Here is an 18,840-nt window from a genome sequence, read left to right as displayed (position 1 = left end):
TGTCCACTCTGCATAAACTGAGCAGACAACTGATGTGTCATCTGTCCATCCTGCTCCAATCAGCAGGGGATCAGCAGACAGATCCCCTGCTGAGCAAATTGGACTCCGCCTTGTGTGAAAGGGGCCTAAGCATTACTTAGTGACATACTACGAACCATGCATGTACTTAAAATCTGATGCTAGATCCACTTTAAACATGTTAATTGAACACTGCCCGCTTTAGATGACTGCACTGAGAATCAACAGCTCAGAGCCACTCTGGACACTGTGCTTCACTGGAGCTTTGGATTCAATTTAAAGTTTAAATTTGAGATAAACAAATATTGTGTAAATGTAGAAGTCATGTGTATTCTAACTTGAATGCCATATATTTTTTCCAGATCTGTGCAGCAATCTGGTGTGAAACTTTTCCTTTGTGCATGAGTTTCCTGTAAAACAGACCAGTCACTGCTGCTACTTTTTGTTGTACTGGGTGACTGGTCTTGTCTCCGCCCCCTCCTAGAGTTTTCTGCGGGCAGCCTGTAGTGGGTGGGGCTTTCTGGATCCCTTCCAGAGCTCTGCTCTCTGTACAGGTTATGTAGAGTCTAGTGATAATCTCACTGCTACTTTTACAAGGTTTGCAGACAGTCAGTGCACACAAAGTGGATTCACTATATATCCTTGGTGGCTATTGAGGATTGGAGTTCAACTTTTTTCTTTCTTTCAGATATCACCTGGCATTAAAACGTAGATCAGAAGTCTACAGGGAATGAAAGGTGACTGAACATCCCTTTTTCTCTAGTGCAGGGGTCTCCAAACTATGGCCCTCCAGGTGTTCAGGAACTGCAAGTCCCACGAGGCCTTGCAAGACTGTGACAGCCACAGGCAAGACTTCCAGAGGCAGAAGCATGATTGGACTTGTAGTGCTTCAACAGCTGGAGGGCCATAGTTTGGAGACCCCTGCTCTAGTGTGTTGCTCGATTTAACCAGTCTAAAGAAAATTAAGGTCTCTTTCACATGGGTGAAAAAACTCTGTATTTTTACCAATCTGAACACTAGTGCATTATTGTCTATGCAGCAATGCATTAAAGTGTAAACAGTAAAATCAATCTCTATCTGGAGTAAAGTATGCTTGTTATACTCACTGTGAAACCTAAGGGGTTACTCCTCTGCATTGTGTAAAACACTGTTTGATCCTGACTTCTCTGATCCTCCCCTTTGTCCCATGCCCCCCTCTTATCTCCTGATAAGACATATTGTGTGGAGTCACTCTGCACATGCTCAGTTTGTTGTGTATTGCTAGAGAGTTTTTTTTCTTGGGAGAGTGCATGTGATCAGCACAGGGCCAATCAGCACTGTCCAGACAGAGGTCAGGGGTTATGCAGAGTCATAGGAGAGAATGAAAGCTCCTCCTACAAGCTTTAACCAGTGCTCTGCTGGACACTGATAGATGTCACAAGACTGCTCTAACTGCTGATGAGAAAAGGTATTTAGCAGTTTATATTTACTAAAATAATTGCATATCCATGTTGTGTGTATTGTGGCAGACCAGATATAGTGAATGCAGGGTCCTGGGTTTAGTAACACTTTAAGAGCAATAAAATATTATATAAACTTTTATATTTGAGTGCAGTAATTTACACCTATACATAAACTGAAACACTGGCAGCTGTCCTGTACATTCATTGATTTATGTACTATATATGCAACACCTTTATGGAACATAACTTTGTTTTTTTACTCATGATTTTTCTGCCAGCCTCCCCAAATAATATCTTGTGATTAACAACAGTAAATTATTACATAAGTGTGTAAGAGACCTTAAAGAGGAACTTCACTCTGGTGAAAAAAAATATTGTAGCTGCTGATTTAATAAACAGCCACTTACCAGCTCAGGGATACTGTATAGTCCTCACCCAGGTCAGTTCTTCACTGGTCTTTGGGTCCCCAGCACTGCCATCTTAGATATGGGAAGCCGGCTGGTGCTTCACAGTCAGCCTCCCACTGTGCATGTGCAAGTAGCACTGCACTTTCTCAATGGACCCATAGCCTCCTGGGACCTGTGACGTATCCCCGGAGATTGCAGGCAGAGTTGGGGAGGGGGTACCTTCCGTTGATCTCAGTGAAGGTGCAGAATGGGTACCTGTCAGAAGCAGGTACTCATTCCAAGAAAAAAAAAACATCCAATAGTGGTAGAGGAGGGGGAGAGGAGGAAAAGTGGAACTTCCCTTTTTAGGTGAAGTTCTGCTTTAAGCTCATCATGCACCGTACATTCTGACTGGACAATCTCTGTCCCTTAGAGCAGTGGTCTCCAAGCTATGGCCCGTGGGCCAGATGTGGCTGTTTACTTGCATTTATCTGGACCTTGGGGCACTGTTACTTTTGCTGATACAAGGCACTATTCCTCCCACTGCCACCAATGATGAAGCACCATGACTTCCACTGACAGTGGGGCATAATACCTCCCACTGACACCAATGATGAAGCACCATGACTTCCACTGACAGTGGGGCATAATACCTCCCACTGACACCAATGATGAAGCACCATGCCTTCCACTGACAGTGGGGCATAATACCTCCCATTAACACCAACATGGGGCACTATTCCTCCCACTGACACCAATGATGAAGCACCATGCCTTCCACTGACAGTGGGGCATAATACCTCCCATTGACACCAACATGGGGCACTATTCCTCCCACTGACACCAATGATGAAGCACCATGCCTTCCACTGACAATGGAACATAATACCTCCCACTGACACCAGCAATAGTGCACTACATCCCACTGATACCAATGATGGGACAGTATTCCTTTCACTGGCATCAACAATGGGGCTTTATTGGTTCTACCAATACCAACAATACCAATGATGGGGCCATAGTCCTCCTACTGACCATAGGTGATATGTCATATTTTTACTCCCACTGACTACCAAGCCTGAGACATTGTCCACTCTCACTGATGCTGGGGTATTTTCTTCACCCACTGGCCACAGTCCAGCCCCCCTAAGGTCTGATGGACAGTAAACTGGCCCATTGTGCAGAAAGTTTGGAGACCGCTGCCTTAGAATTACCAACACTCTGTAATAGGAGGACCTAAATTATTCAATAATTCTAAATTATTCAATACATTTTTATCAAAATATTTTAAAGCCTAACTTCATGTTTTAGTGAACTTTAAAGTGTACTCCCAGAACAAAATCGAGTCGGACTGAGTGCTGCCTTCCGCAGGGAGTTTTGTATTATGTGATAATCTCTACCACACTGGTCCAAATAACTATTTAAAAATATAGGCCATTTTATTTTCATTTTGGATAGAGCAAGGGAGGGTTTTTTTTGCCATCTGTGTCCCATTGTGGAGATTTCACTTAACTTCCTGTCCCATAGCCAAACAGGAAGTGAGAGGAAATCCCTACAAATGAAGGGAATTCCTTGGGGACTCCCGGGTAACTCAAACTATAGTTCCCATGGGAAAGTTTCCCCTCTAATACTTTTTTGGGGACAATCCAAATTTGGGATTTTCTTTTACTTTCACTTTCAATGATAATGGGAAACATGACAAATAAATAAGGTAAAACTCCTTATCCAGGGCACAGACAGCAATAAAAGCTGACAGGTGTTCTCATCCACCTGCACTCTATTCGATACAAGAAAAAAAAAGTGCCTTTATTTATGCTTTAAAGTTCACTAAATTAGTAGGGTAGGCTTTATCTGTTAGAGATCACTAGCTTTCTTTACATGTACTTAAAGAAACTGTACATTACCATACCTCATCAAAGTTGGCTCGTATCACAGTGTCCAGAATCCTTTGGCAGTGGGTTCTATACATCATTATAAATGTTGAAATCTATAGAATAAAAAATAAGTTTTCATTACAAATAGATTTAATATATAGGTATAATAGAGTTATCTTAAAGAAATTATGTATGTGATTTCTCTTATCTCATTTAAAGGTAATGTATAGTCTGTATCAGAGACTTTTTAGATAAATATGAATAATGGTATTATATATTTTACCTTTGTTTCTATGTATAGTTTGAAATTGTATATGTGCATGGGGACAGCCATATTTGCTAATTACATACTCAAATTCAGCTTCTTATTTTGCATTGTTCCACAGTGGTTGTGCTTTACTGCTCCTTTTCACAATGCAAGTCTGTGAGTTTGCTGACTTATTGAAAAATGTGAGGGAGGTCTTATCTCAACAGTTGTTAAATGGAACTCCAGGCATATAGCTAAATAAACAGTCTGAGTTCATCTAAAGCAGGCCATAGATGAACTGAATCTTGGTAGGGACTGGACGAAATTTGATCCATCTATGGGCAGGTTGGGTGTACCCAAATCGATCCATCAATCGACTTGGGTACAACCAGCCTGTCAGATTTTTTACATAAATTCTTACTATAACCGCCAGCAGTGATCATTGTGTTCTGCCTGTAGGGAAGGCCCTCCACCAGCAGAGCACAACATTAGTGCGGAAGAGAATACCCCATCTACACAGTCAGCCATAGAAATCTAGCAATTTTCTTTCCTGCAACCCATGGTGGAAGGATAGAAAATCGAATTATCTATGAGCTGCTTTAGTTTATTGGTTTCCTGTCACTTTTTTACCTACTGGATAGAGGTGATGATGCTGATTCTTTGCCCAGTAAGTAGCCTTTATATGGAGATGTTACAAAGGAAGCTGCATTATTGATCCAGAAAATTAACGTGGCAGATACACTATATTGCCAAAAGTATTGGGATGCCTGCCTTTATATAATGGCTTCAAGTCATCTGGGAAGGCTGTCCACAAGGTTTAGGAGTGTGTCTATGGGAAGTTTTGACCATTCTTCCAGAAGCGCATTGATGAGGTCAGGCACTGATGTCGGAGGAGAAGGCCTGGCTTAGAGTCTCCACTCTAATTCATCTCAGAGGTGTTCTATCGGGTTGAGGTCAGGACTCTCCTCCACCCAAAACTCGCTTATCCATGTCTATATGGACCTTGCTTTGTGTATTGGTGTGCAGTCATGTTGGAACATGAAGGGGCCATCCCCAAACTGTTCCCAAAAAGTTGAGAGCATGAAATTGTCCAAAATGTCTTGGTATGCTGACGCCTTAAGAGTTCTTTTCACTGGAACTAAGAGGCCAAGCCCAACTCCTAAAAAACAACCCCACACCATAACCCCCCTCCAGTAAACTTGGCACAATGCAGTCAGGCAAGTAGCATTCTCCTGGCAACCGCCAAACGAGTCCAGTGGTGGCATGCTTTACGCCACTGCATCTGACGCTTTGCATTGCACTTGATGATGTAAGGCTTGGATGCAGCTGCTCGGCTGTGTGTTTCAGCATGCGCTGACCCCGCTCTGTCATTTTACCTGGCCTACCACTTGTTGCTGTTGTTCCCAGTTGCTTCCACTTTGTTATAATACCACTAACAGTTGACCGTGGAATATTTAGTAGCAAGGAAATGTCACAGATGGATTTATTGCACAGGTGGCAACCTATCACAGTACCACGCTTGAATTCACTGAGCTCCTGAGAGCAACCCATTCTTTCACAAATGTTTGTAGAAGCAGTCTGCATGCCTAGGTGCTTGAGTTTATACACCTGTGGCCATGGAGGTGATTGGAACAGCTGAATCCAATGATTTGAAGGGGTGTCCCTATACTTTTGGCAATATAGTGTATTTGTTGGTAAATCACAATCCTGGCAGCACAGAATTACAAATCCTTTCATAGCTGTTTGCCTGAAGTTCCTCTTTATACCAGGATGTGGTCTGAAGCACCCTTTAGAGGTTAATGCACAAATCACAGTATTTAAGCCTGAATTCCAGGCAGATGTAAAATCCACAAATTGATACAACTCTGTATTCATTGACAGATAATAAAATGGATTTGTTTTAATAAAAAAAATGTAAGTGCCTGCATAGGTTTTGGTATCGGCCTCTTGCAGTTCCTGTACAGCAGAGCTCAGTATGGGAGGGGGAGGTGCAGCACAAGGAGCCAGTTTGTTCTGCAGTGCTCAAGTGCTAACTAAAACATGCTGATAGGAGGAGAGAGCATAGGGACAGAGAGATAGACTCATCAGTCTGCTGCTTCTCCAATCACTGTGCAGCCAAAGGGCTGGGTGCAGGACAAAACCTGTAAGTGTAATATAACTTTAGCTGAGATCAAGTCTTTTTCCCTGTCATTCAGAATTGTGCTGTGTAGTGGGCTGTGTAAATCTCTTGAAGAGATGGACAGAAATACAAATCCTTTGGCAGATAATACAGTTCTCCTTTATGTATTTGATATGGGTATTTAGCTGTATGCCTGGAGTTTGGCTTTAATACAATAGCAAAACTTTGGAAAAGCCAAGTGAGTAAAAGTGTGAACGTTGCATCACAAATGCTCTAAAATGTATTGAGGATATAAGTACATTTTTCAGATTCTTTTCAGAGCTCAGGATATCTTACATATAGCTGTTACTATTGGGGGACTTTGTTTCCTACACTAACCTAAAGTTAAATCTAATTCAGGATCTTGCAAGCATGAAATGGCTGATAACATAAAACATTAGGTTACAGTTAAACACCAAGGGGTATATGTATAAAAGTATAAAATACTTATACTCCAGCAGCTTTATTTCACACAATATGTGCTTAGATCAATATTACTCAGTGTACAGCGCTCTTCCTCATTAATGTGCCAAATAGTCCACATAAAGTGTAACTTCTCTTCTCTCATATGACGTGTAAAGTGCTTCATCCAAAATTGTCACCAGGGACATCATAAAAGCAAAGGGGAAAGAGACCCCAATAGTGTAAAACCCTTTCATTAAAAACGCTTTGTGCAAATACATAAAAAAAAAGGGGAATTCCGCCCTGCACCCAGGTTAAACAGCCTACTATCATGATGGGCCGGCTGCACTGCAGCCTAGCGGAAGCCTGGTCCTTTCCATCATTCAGACGTTCTCACCACTTCCAGGTGTCTCCATCGGGATGGAATAACGTCACTTTCTGTATCTCCACCTTGACATACATTTAATTGTAATGACGTCTTCAGAAGGCCTCTTTCCCCTGGTGACACTGTAAGCAAGAAGAGGTGGATCCCTGGATTAAGACCAACTCTTAAGTGAGAGGTCATGGTTATCTGATGAGTTTTCCAGAATGTTGGAGGTGCACAGTGGTGGAGTGAAGCGCTGAAGGTGGGACTGATATAAAGAACTGATGTTTGCACTATTCTGCACCGAGCACTTTTATATTGTATAGAAGAATAGAAGTTATACTTTGCACAATTTTGGATGAAGCACTTTATACATCATACGAGAGAAGAGAAGTTACGCTTAATGTGAGCTTTTTCTAGCACTTTAATGAGCTTGTGAATTATGTATTTACATTTTTATATAAGTTGAATCATTTTATATGATTGGTTATAGGTGCGCTGTACACTGAGTAATATTGATTCAACCAAACATTGACTGCACGTCAATGAATGTGTCCTAAATTATAGTGATTGGTTCACCACTAGTGAATGTTTGGTAAAAGCCACATTCATTGCTTTAAAAATATACCTTCAAGTGTTAGAAAATTGGACATATATGTATTATGTTAAATCATATCTAAACCCCAAACAAACATTTTATAATCCTTAAATGTGATAGATGCATTAGTTTTCTTTTGTTTAGGCTTTTTTTCTGTCATTTTCACCTGGTGAGCCTGCCATTAACACACTTCCTGTCTTTGAGTAGCTCAGCTATAAGGAGGGACAATGGAGAGACTCCTCGACAGCAGCATTGTCAATCTGGGGAGAGGGTAGTGTTAGATTACTATGTAGTGCTACCCTTGTAGGAGCCGCTTGTATGATGTCCCGTTTTCCCCTTACTTCACCCTACAGCCATGGACAGCGTATTCCTTCAGCCAAATACACACTTCTAATCATTGTCTTTAATGACCAGTCTAGGGGATGTTTACTTTTTGGAGTTTTGTTGTAGAACTGGGGATAGGGATGGGGAATTGTAGTAGGAAACTCCAAAATTAGAACTATTCACTCTGAGGACATCTATCTGATCTCTTAGTTGAACACTTATGAAGACTTGCCTGAAAGTAGATAGCAGACTTCCTTGTAACATATAGCAACACATGGTTTAAGAGTGAGCAAAATCCCTTTTTGCAGTAGTAGTAGTTACAGGGCTGAGCTCCTCAGGTATAAGCCAATTACGACAGACTGCAACAGCCCAAAGGTAACATAGCTGAGCAAAGTCCTTTGCAGTAGCAACGCTTGGACAAGCTCTTCAGAATAGTAGCCAGTGTTCCCTTTTTCCAAACCCACGCTGACTATCAAACACCAGGGGAGGTAGCAAGCACACAGTGTCCCCAAGTTCTTCAATATCAGTACTCACAAGGCCCAAGGATAGAATAGTTGCCTCTTTCAATCTTCCAAGCAAAATCCTCCAGTGCTATCAGACACAGCCTTGACAGACAACTCCCCTCAGTCAGCTTCCTGCAAGATCAGGGTCACTCTCTCCCTACTGGTCCTCAGGTTGACCCACCTGAGGCCACATGGTCGCATGTGCCAGGCGAGGAAGCCTGCCTCCAGCCTGGTTGGTGCAATCCACTCATGGGAAACAACCTGAAGTCATGTGCTTTCCGAACATAATTGGCTAGGGTTGTATCCATATTCATGCTGTTCATTTGCCTAGCCCCTACCCATGTTCTAGAAGGCTCTCATAGCTTCCTGAAGGCAGGCAGAACTCCAAGAGCACCAGAGCAGAATGAGCAGACCTAACGTATCAATCACCACACTGAATTTACCTGACAGCCTCTCTGGTGATCACAGAAACACAGCTATGCTTAACCTAACTATACACATCCTAGCACCTAACTAGGAGGGTGCTACAACTAGAAGATTTATATGAATTTGACAAACAAAGCTGAACTTTAGTAGACATTTGGGATACATGTTTTACATAAATGCATATAATCTAACTATTGTAACTACCCCTGTCAGTATTAAATGGTTTGTTCCAACTCCTTAACACTTTTTCTGGAGAGCTTGGTCTCTTAAAAGAAGATGAAAAATAACAGACTTACTAACAGGATCACCAAGTGAAAATAAAGGGTTAAAAAGCCTAAATTAAAGATAATGAATGCAGCCAATACATTTAAAGATTTGAAAGCTGCAGTATATTGAATTTTTGGTTTTAGGTTTAGATACTCTTTAAAGGAACTTTGATATTGATACATACTGTATGAATTTTACCAATTCCTAATGTACATAAGGAAATTATGCATACACATGTAATCTAATCTATTTTTCCTCAGCCTTAAATTTGTCTTACATTTTGCACAATATTGAGGCACCACATTCTAAAATGTAAAAACCTAAACTAATAGTTTTACATAAAGCAGCAACATCCACACATGTAGGACACCCAATGTTAGATGTGATTTATTTTACAAAGTAAATACATCTTTGCACATTGGTACTGACTAGTATTCCAACATTTTCTCAGGTTCTCTCCCTTGTTCAACTATTGTGACCCCAGATGACATCATTGGTTGTCAGGACACCAGTGGCTGGATGTATAGCTGCACAATAGGAACCTGTGGTTTGTGTAACAAAAAGACAGGCTTGATCCACTTGCTGGCATGTGGTCAATTTATGGGCAATTTGGGGCAATTTTAGGCATTTTGGCAAGGTAACCCTGAGGAAACCCAAAAGGTACGTCAGAGTGCCATGGCATTCTGGTTGAAAAAGGCTGCTCTAATCCATGGCAAGCAATGAGCCTGGTCATTGTAAAATTACTTCTGATATACCGCTAGTGTCATTTCTTTTAGCAAGCAAGCCCCAAATGAAGTTCATGGTCCTATCAGCTACATTGTCTTAGATAAAGTCCATTTTTTACTTAAATGGCTAGAAGGTGGACATTGTCTAGTATGGCTTTTGAAATAACAGAGAACAGAGACCCTGGTGAACAAATTTGGCTCTATAGCTACCTTTTCTTCTGGGATGTTAGCTGGCAGATTTAGATCTTTGACATTTGGGAACTCTGGCAATAATGTTCCAAGCTTGGATCGTGGTGAATACGCGACTGTCTGCTTTGTGACTTCTTTTTTTCCCGTCTCGTTGACCCATGCGGCTCCTTTCTTAGAATACATAACATCATAATATTGAGAGGTCTCCTTAACAGCGATGCCATAATAATGATACCTGGTGGGGGAAAAAAACATCTTAAAAGCCAAAACTTTTTTCTGTTTTTGGATAGAGAGGAATTGTCAGGTTTGTAACTATCATCTGAACAGTGTTAATTTTTACATCAAATTTCGATCTAGTTTAGGTCATAGTCTTTTGACTAAAATGTAATTTTAGTTTTAGCCATATTGTCGTCATCTGAATTGTTTTAGTTTTAGTTGTGTTTTAGTCGACTAAAATCTCCAGTACATTTTAGTCAACTAAAATCTAATGGGCTTAAGTAAGTTATTATGCATTATTTAAGCATTTCTCTAGAATTGCCAGACTCACTATATACTCCTGGAGTAAAAATCTAATAGCATGTTATTATTTATTAAATTAAGGTTTGAACATGCACTACAGACACAGATTTAGGCTCGATTCACACTGCCGCAACTTCAGGTCTGACTTGTGAGACCCCAAGTCACATGACATGTGAAATACCATGTTTGTCAATGACTTCTGACTTTAGAAAAGGTTCCTGTACTACTTCAAAGAGATATCTATCTGACTTGTGCCCAAAGACTTAAATGGAAGTTACCTCCAATATTGATGTGATTTGGATCCAACATTACAGGAAGATTACATGGCATGAAAGTCGGACATCAAGTCACATCAAAGTTGTACTCAAGTCACATCAAGTCACCAGCAAATTACCAGGAAGTCACCTGACAAAGTAGCATCATAAGTCATGCAACTTTCAGGTCACAGTAATGTGAACCGAGCTTTAGCCGCTATATAACATCTGTATAAAGGTCCAATGGGGACACTTATTCCAATGACAACTGTCTAAGATAGTATTTCCGTTATTTGGTGAGAATTCATCTCACTTTTTGTTGTGACTATGGGACCGGAAGTAAAAACAACTCTCCCCAAGGGACAAGAGATAACAAAAGAAAACAAGTGATAGGGATTTTTACTATTTCCAAAACTAAAAAAGAAAGTTTTGGCTTTAGATATACTGTACTTTATATTTTGATAAATAAAGGTCCCTTCTAGCTGGCAAAGGATAAGTCCTTGCAAATATTACACTATATAGATGCTAGCAAGTTCATTGACTCACTGGCACCTATATTGTATATGTCATAGGTTCTGAGGGCAAATCTTGTACACCCACTGCCACAGCTACAACAGGGAGCTTTCACCTTCCCTGTAGTATTTTTCATGTATTTGGCGTATTTCATGTCTACACTGCAGCATTTTCCATTTATTTTATAAAAGAGAATGCACCCTAATAACTGCAACTAGGAAGCAAGAAACGTCAACGCTGAAAATTGTAGCAAAAGATGTCCCCTCTTTTTAGTTTTCAAGAGGCATCAGCCATTCATAATTAAAATTAAAATGTTTGCTGATATGAATAGTTAGTGGATTACAGATAGTTATGGTGATTCCTTAACATACCTAAATTATTATATTAAAAAAATCCCCTGAAAACAGTAGTGACACCCCATAGCAGGCTGTACTTCTGGAAAATGGTGCATACTGTAGATCAAAAGAAGCAAAAATAATTTCTGCGATGTTAAAACTTTATTTTCTTTTGGAAATTCTTCGATTGCTAGTACATATTTATATTTTTAAATAGTTAAATGAAACCATATATTGTTACAAATAATGACTGCAGTGCAAAGTATTATATTAAATATAGTGTTGGAGTCTGTAGTGTCACAGATAAGGCCAGACAGACCCAAACTACTGTGCCCTGAAAGCTTAAGATCTCCTAAAATCTTGTTTCCTTCTCAGAACCCTTAGGGCCCTTTCACACTAGAATGCAGTGCAGGAAAGCTGCGTTCCCTCACCATATTCCAGTCGCGCTGTCCTTGAGATCTGTTGTGGGTGTCAGTACAAAGTTAATGACCAGCTTGCACTAGATCACATAGTAAAAAGTATAGTGCATGCACTACTTTTGGTGTGGTGGGATTTTAGTCCATTCAAAATGATTGGGCTAAAAACGCTCTGCTCTGAACTGCATGTGAATCACACAGGAATTGCATGTGAATCACACAAGAACTGCATAGTGTTCCTGTGCAATTCGCATGCAGGTCCTAATGTAAAAGAGCCCTTATACTTTTGTTTACATGGCACCAACCAGTATGGTGGAAAAGTACAGCAGCCCACTAAAACAGTGGAAGATGCAATGCCCAAGGAATCTTTATTTTTGGGTATGTAATACTTTTCTGAAGTGTAGTTGCATATTTTTGTTTTGCAGTCTCTTAATCTCTGCATGAATGTCACATATACCTTTTCTGTACTTGTCTATATTTTTGTGAAATGTACATTATGTTAGGATATCTATAAGTAATGTTGCAAAAATGTTTAATGCATTACATGTTCTTTGTTTTCTATTTAATGCATTCTGTGACTTAAAACAGACCCAGTAAATGTCTTAATGTTTTTATACCTAAAAATTGTAAATTTGAGTGAGTATTTTAAAGAAACCATCTCTCTCTCTCTCTCTCTCTCTCTCTCTCTCTCTCTCTCTCTCTCTCTCTCTCTCTCGCTCTGTTTTTATATATATACACAAGAGGTGCTCAAGTCAAACTGGGATATTACAGGTATAAAAATGGATGCTAGCATGGCAGTACTACACGCAGTAGTCAGTGGCAAGTGTGTCCTATTACTGATAGGCATCGCACATGTCACGGGCCAGTCCAGAGACCATTAATCAAGATGGCAGATGACAGTGTTAGTGCGTGCATGGAATAGCATGTGGTGATTGATGGAGTTTCTTGTGAACGAAGGTGTAAACCCCGCGATTATCTACAGAAGACTTCAAGCACAGTACGGTGATGAGACGCTCAGCCCCAGTAAGACATTTGAATGGTGTAATTGTTTCAAAAGATGACCGTCCGTCCGTCAGTGATGATCCTGGCCATGGTGGTTCCCATTCCACAGCTGTCATTCCTGTGAACGTTCAGCAAGTGGAACCCGTGATCCTGGATCATCGACACATAACCTGTCATGATAGTCACAAGAGATGAATCTTTCTGTGGGAACGGTGAACACAATGATGATGAAGTGATGCAGGCTGTCCTAGGATGGTGCAAGCGTACTGACAAATTAGTTAAACACTGGGATAAGTGTATAAATGTAGCAGGAGAGTATGTTGAAAAATAAATGCAGTTTTCACTCTTTGAAATTTTTTATTTTATTATAAAAAACTCAAAAGTCCCAATTTGACTTGAATACCCCTCGTATATATATTACAAACATCTTCACTAGTCATGGGCATAAAACTGAATAATATATTTTTTGTCAGTGTCAACAAAATTAGTGACAAAATTGTAAAGTGACCTTTGCCACAGGGACATCCCCACAGCTGTGATCCATTCGACTTTTGTACTCACTTTGATTGTCCTCTGGTTCCCAGTCTCCTTGTGGTCAGTTGTGGGAACTGCTGTCTAATTATCTGCAAGCAATAAAAATATATTACCAAAGGTCAGCTATCTTAGAGGGGGCATAGCCCGTTCAAGGTCATGACCTTTTTTCAGTGTGAGACATTTTAATAAAAATGAAAGTTTTAGCACAGCTGAAAAAAGAAAAAGGTTGAAATGTTAAGTGTGTGCTGTGTGTGTTTTACTAGGGGCTGTGTGTTTGTGCTTCAGTGTAAGCACACTGTGCTATGCACAGCCATGCAAAGCAGTGTGCAGGAGCTCACAGGGGAGAGAACTGTTTTGTTTACAAACAGTTTTCCCCCCCCCATTGCAGATGCTCGGCAATCACTGGGTGTTGGCGAGTAATCACCATGAATGATGGCGATGGTAGGGCACTTGCTCCTCGTGCGTGCCCCTTACCCAGAAATGCGAAATCACATATATATTTGTGATTTCACGCACCCATGTCTCCCTGTAGCAGTACGTCTGCTATAGGGCAGACGGAAAGCGGTTAAAACAAATCCTCTCCAACCTCTGTAGCTGTAGGTAACTATTCAAAATCTGCCCTCTGTGAGTCATTCTCAGTATCTGAACTACAGCGCCCAGCCTCAAAGGTCTCTGAAGATCTCCAATCTTCAGTAAGCATAAGAAGACTGGCGCCAGTGTATATCGCCCTTTAATAATAATGGTGATAAACAGCCATAAAAAGCCAATGTGTTTCGACCCTCAGGTATTAGTCATGACATGACATGACATGATATGGCTAAACTACTTTAATTATTCTATCACGATATTTAGGGATAGATTGCTCCACATTGTCTGCAGCTACGGGGGTCATTGAGGGCTTGTTTTAAAGCGTACTTACTGTTTGTTAAGTATATGTAAATATTTAAATGTCCATGGCCCGAACAAGTTCTATCTTCAAGTTACACAACAGGAGTGACATCTACTCTTGTCCCCTACAACCAGTAGATCAGTAGAAAAATGAGTAACCGTGGAGCCTAAAAATACAGTGTGCCATGTTTTAGACATGTTTTTAATCTGCACAGAGTCCTCAGCAAAATTTAATTGAACTCAAAATCACATTGAAGCGACATCTGAGTTTTTATTAACTTTAAAAAAAATTATAAGCTCTTACACCTTTCATGGAAAAATGTTTTCCTTTGTTGTAAAAAAAATGTGAATATTCAGCTTTATACTTCAGATCACCCATGAAGGAATACATAAATCTAACACTAAACTTTTTCATACTTTGTTTTTGTTACTTCAAAAATGGTTGTACATTTGACAAACAGATGGATGCATTCAGCTGTTCAGATTTAAAAAAAAATAAAGAAAGTCAGTTTTGATGAATTTCCAAGATGTTGCTCTATTTATTGTGTTCGAAAACGGAGGGCTTACTTTTATTAAAAGCCATTCAGAAGGAGAATGCATCACCCATGTATTTTCAACAGCCCTGTCTAATTTACACATCTGCACCAAAGTGTTGGGTCTTGCTCTCTTTTAGCTGTTGTACCAGATTTGTTTCTGGAGCAGAACTTCAGAAAACACTCTAAAAATAAAAAAAAAAGTTGGGGAAACTTGTTGGACGAAGTGCTGCTCAGTTTGATAAATGGACAGACAGCTTGCCCATTTTTTTTTGTATGGATTCAATGAAGCTTGCCGTAAGAACACCCCATGCTGTTCCAGCTACTGATCTAACATTCCTTGACTCAATAGCCAAATTCTTTTAACCCCTTCCAGTAGATTGGACTGGAGAACAGCGCAGAGAGCTGATGGTTGCTCCTGGAGAAGAATGGTTAAGTTGCAGTAGGCCAACACAGAAGAGAAAATCAAAGGAAGGTTCTGTAAGGAAAGTGAAAGTTTTTGCTGAGCCTTTTGTCAAGCCCTACACTGTGAAGAATCTTAAAGCTAATGTTATACAATACAGCTTCCTATTTAAGGGGCTACTTATCAAGAATCAAGTTTTGAGGCCTCTGTTGTCCAACACTGGCTATTTATGAATTTATTTTACTTATTAATGTAGTACCAGCATTATGCATTATCCTTTCCAGAGGACACATAAGTTCCTGCTCATGAAGGATCTTGGACTCTTATGGCCCTATCACAGCAATACATACTTTGAGGCCAGTGTGGGTAGAAGCCAGAATTATTGTTTGACAAAATTCCAGCAAGGCAGTACCTCAGTTTAATTTTTTACTTTAGCCAAATTTGCCTGAAAAAAATTTAAATATCTACTCTAGTTTATGTTTGTATTATTATTACTATACAGGATTTACATAGTGTCAACAGTTTGCACAGAACTTTACACCATAAAAGGAAACAGTACAGTTACAATAAAATAAAATACAAGACTTATTGTTCTTTGTGGGGTTTTCCTTGTTTTGGGGCATTTGATCGGTAATTGTATACTGTCATTTTTTTATTTTACGTTATTTTATTTTGCTGTCTGTTCTTTTCTATAAAAAAAGTAAAATAATAAGGGTCCACTTTTTGGAATGTACAATAAGTTATGGATATTAATAAAGAGCTTTTATAACCATCAGGAACTCAAAACAATTAAAAGAAGCATAGAGTATATCATCAAGTCAAATAAACTCCTGGGATATTGATCTGGTCAGTTAAGTAGCAAAGAGGGTTGTTAATCAGTTTCAGCTGCTTTGGTGTTAATTAAATTAACAACAGGTGCACTAGATGGGAAACAATGAGAGGACCCCCAAAACAGGAATGGTTTTACAGGTGGAGGTCACTGACATTTTTCCCCTACTCCTCTTTTCTTACTGTTTTTCACTAGTTTTGCATTTGGCTAGGGTCAGTGTCACTACTGGTAGTATGAGGCGATACCTGGACCCTACAGAAGTTGCAGAGGCAGTCCAACTCCTCCAGGATGGCACATCAATACGTGCCATTGCCAGAATGTTTGCTGTGTCTCCCAGCACAGTCTCAAGAGCATGGAGGTGATTCCAGTAGATGGGCAGTTACTCTAGGAGAGTTGGACAGGCCATAGAAGGTCCTTACCCCATCAGTAACAGGAGTGAGCATTGCCAGAGCCCTACAAAATGACTTCCAGCAGGCCACGGGTGTGAATGTCTCTGACCACACAATCAGAAACAGACTTTATGAAGGTGACCTGAGGGCCCGATGTCCTCCATAGAGGGCCCTGTGCTCACTGCCCAGCACCATAGAGCTCGACTGGCATTTGCCATTGAACATCAGAATTGGCAGGTCTGCCACTGGCACCCTGAGCTTTTCACAGATGAGAGCAGGTTCACCCTGAGCACATGTGACAGACATGAAAGGGTCTGGAGAAGCCATGGAGAACATTATGGATCACCAATATGGGTCCAAAAGTTTTAATGAACGATCACATAGTTACAAAAGGCAATGTTTCAGAGTCTCGCAGGACCCCTTCATCAGGCATGTGACCAAAGCGCCCTGAGCTTTTCACAGATGAGAACAGGTTCACCCTGAGCACATGTGACAGACGTGAAAGGGTTTGGAGAAGCCACGGAGAACGCCTGTAACATCGTTCAGTATGACCGTTTTGGTGGTGGGTCACTGATGGTCTGGGGAGGCATATCCATGGAGGGACACACAGACCACTACAGGTTAGACAATGGCATTAGACTGTCATTAGGTATCAGGATGAAATCCTTGGACCCATTGTCAGACCCTATACTGGTGCAGTGGATCCTGGGTTACTCCTGGTGCATGACAATGCCCAGCCTCATGTGGCGAGAGTATGCAGGCAGTTCCTGGAAGATGAAGGAATTGATACCACTGAATGGCCCCCACGCTAGCCTGACCTAATTCCAATAGATCACCTCTTGGATATCATGTTTTGGTCCATCCAATGCCGCCAGGTTGCACCTCAGACTGTCCAGAAGCTCAGTGATGCCCTAGTCCAGATCTTGGAGGAAATACCCCAGGACACCATCCGTCGTCTCATTAGGATCATGCCCCTACTTTGTCAGGCATGCATACAAGCACGTGGAGGCCATACAAACTACCATTTTGAGTTGCTGCAATGAAATTTCAGCAAAATGGACTAGCCTGCAGTATCATTTTTTCACTTTAATTTTCGGAGTGTCTTTGAATTCAGTCCTCTGTAGGTTGACAATTTTCATTTCCATCAAACGATGGGGCATTGTTATGTTGCTAACACATTACCCATTCCATATCAGTATAGATATCCAGCATGATATTTTTCCCCATTGAAATCTGATGTGTTTTCAAAGTGTTCCTTTAATTTTATAGAGGTGTTACTAAGGAATAGTGTCTCTTGCATTATTACTCCATATTGTTGATATATGTGCCAGAGGTGTTGGGAAGCTTGCAAGGTCAGGGCAACCACTGGGGACCATCAAGTGGCCCCTGCAGGGGTAGCACTACATGTGTAAAAGGTGTGACTTAAAAACTGATACTGTGTCACGCTTATATACAAACCAGAGAATTGTATCTACCCTGTATTACAAAAGGCATGGTACTTTACAATGCCCATTTATAAATGTTAACAAAATATTAGAAACTGCAAACAAAACATCAGTATGAACTATTAGACTGAATTGCGCTTTGCATGTTTTGACGTGTTTAAAAGCATTTGAGCTGAAGTGTACTAACATGAGTTTTTTTATGTACATTTTTTTAATAGCAGAAGCTAAAATTCTTAATTTGTTTTCCTTATTGTGCACTGCTGTGAACTGTGACAGGTTGTAGTATGTTGCAGCTCATTACATTGAAGTACAGTGTTTTCAGATTTCACCCAACCCAAATCAATGGAGCGCATTAGTGTGAACGCAGCCCAACTGAGAAAAACGTAGTTCAACTTTTCATTGCATTGGGCCTGAATTGAGCAACACAGCTCAACAAACATGGTATGAATGATGTGTTGTAAAATTTAGGACACCTGGCAACTATATAGGGAAGGGGGCTGGGTTTGGTCCCTTCATGCAGAGTGATAAAGTGAGAGGGATAATAAATCAGATGACTCCCTGGATTTTAGGATAAGTTGACATGGCTAGGTCTGGTGACAGCATCACTATATGGCTGACCAGATGACTCCCTGGATTTTAGGATGAGTTGACATGGCTAGGTCTGGTGACAGGGTCACTATATGGCTGACCAGATGACTCCCTGGATTTTAGGATGAGTTGACATGGCTAGGTCTGGTGACAGCATCACTATATGGCTGGCCAGATGACTCCCTGGATTTTAGGATGAGTTGACATGGCTGGGTCTGGTGACAGGGTCACTATATGGCTGGCCAGATGACTCCCTGGATTTTAGGATA

At 40.6% G+C, this 18,840-nt stretch overlaps 1 protein-coding gene across 3 annotated transcripts in view; it reads right to left on the bottom strand.

Moving 5' to 3' along the window:
• The window catches only part of RFX4 (regulatory factor X4), a 125,206-nt gene that overhangs the window by 50,202 nt on the left and 56,164 nt on the right, over positions 1-18,840 (bottom strand). For all 3 annotated transcript variants that reach the window (XM_089671195.1, XM_089671197.1, XM_089671196.1), the window contains exons 5-7: positions 13,524-13,585; positions 9,945-10,158; positions 3,756-3,833 (exon numbers count right to left, since the gene is read on the bottom strand). In XM_089671195.1, the coding sequence (XP_089527321.1) occupies positions 3,756-3,833; positions 9,945-10,158; positions 13,524-13,585 (354 nt within the window). The remainder of the gene's footprint in view (positions 1-3,755; positions 3,834-9,944; positions 10,159-13,523; positions 13,586-18,840) is intronic.

This window comes from Staurois parvus, unplaced genomic scaffold, assembly GCF_062004578.1.
Source record: "Staurois parvus isolate SC_StPar_1 unplaced genomic scaffold, SC_StPar_1.0 ptg000101l, whole genome shotgun sequence".
NCBI classification, from domain to species: Eukaryota; Metazoa; Chordata; class Amphibia; order Anura; family Ranidae; genus Staurois; species Staurois parvus.
This window is presented reverse-complemented; position numbering and strand designations above follow the sequence as displayed.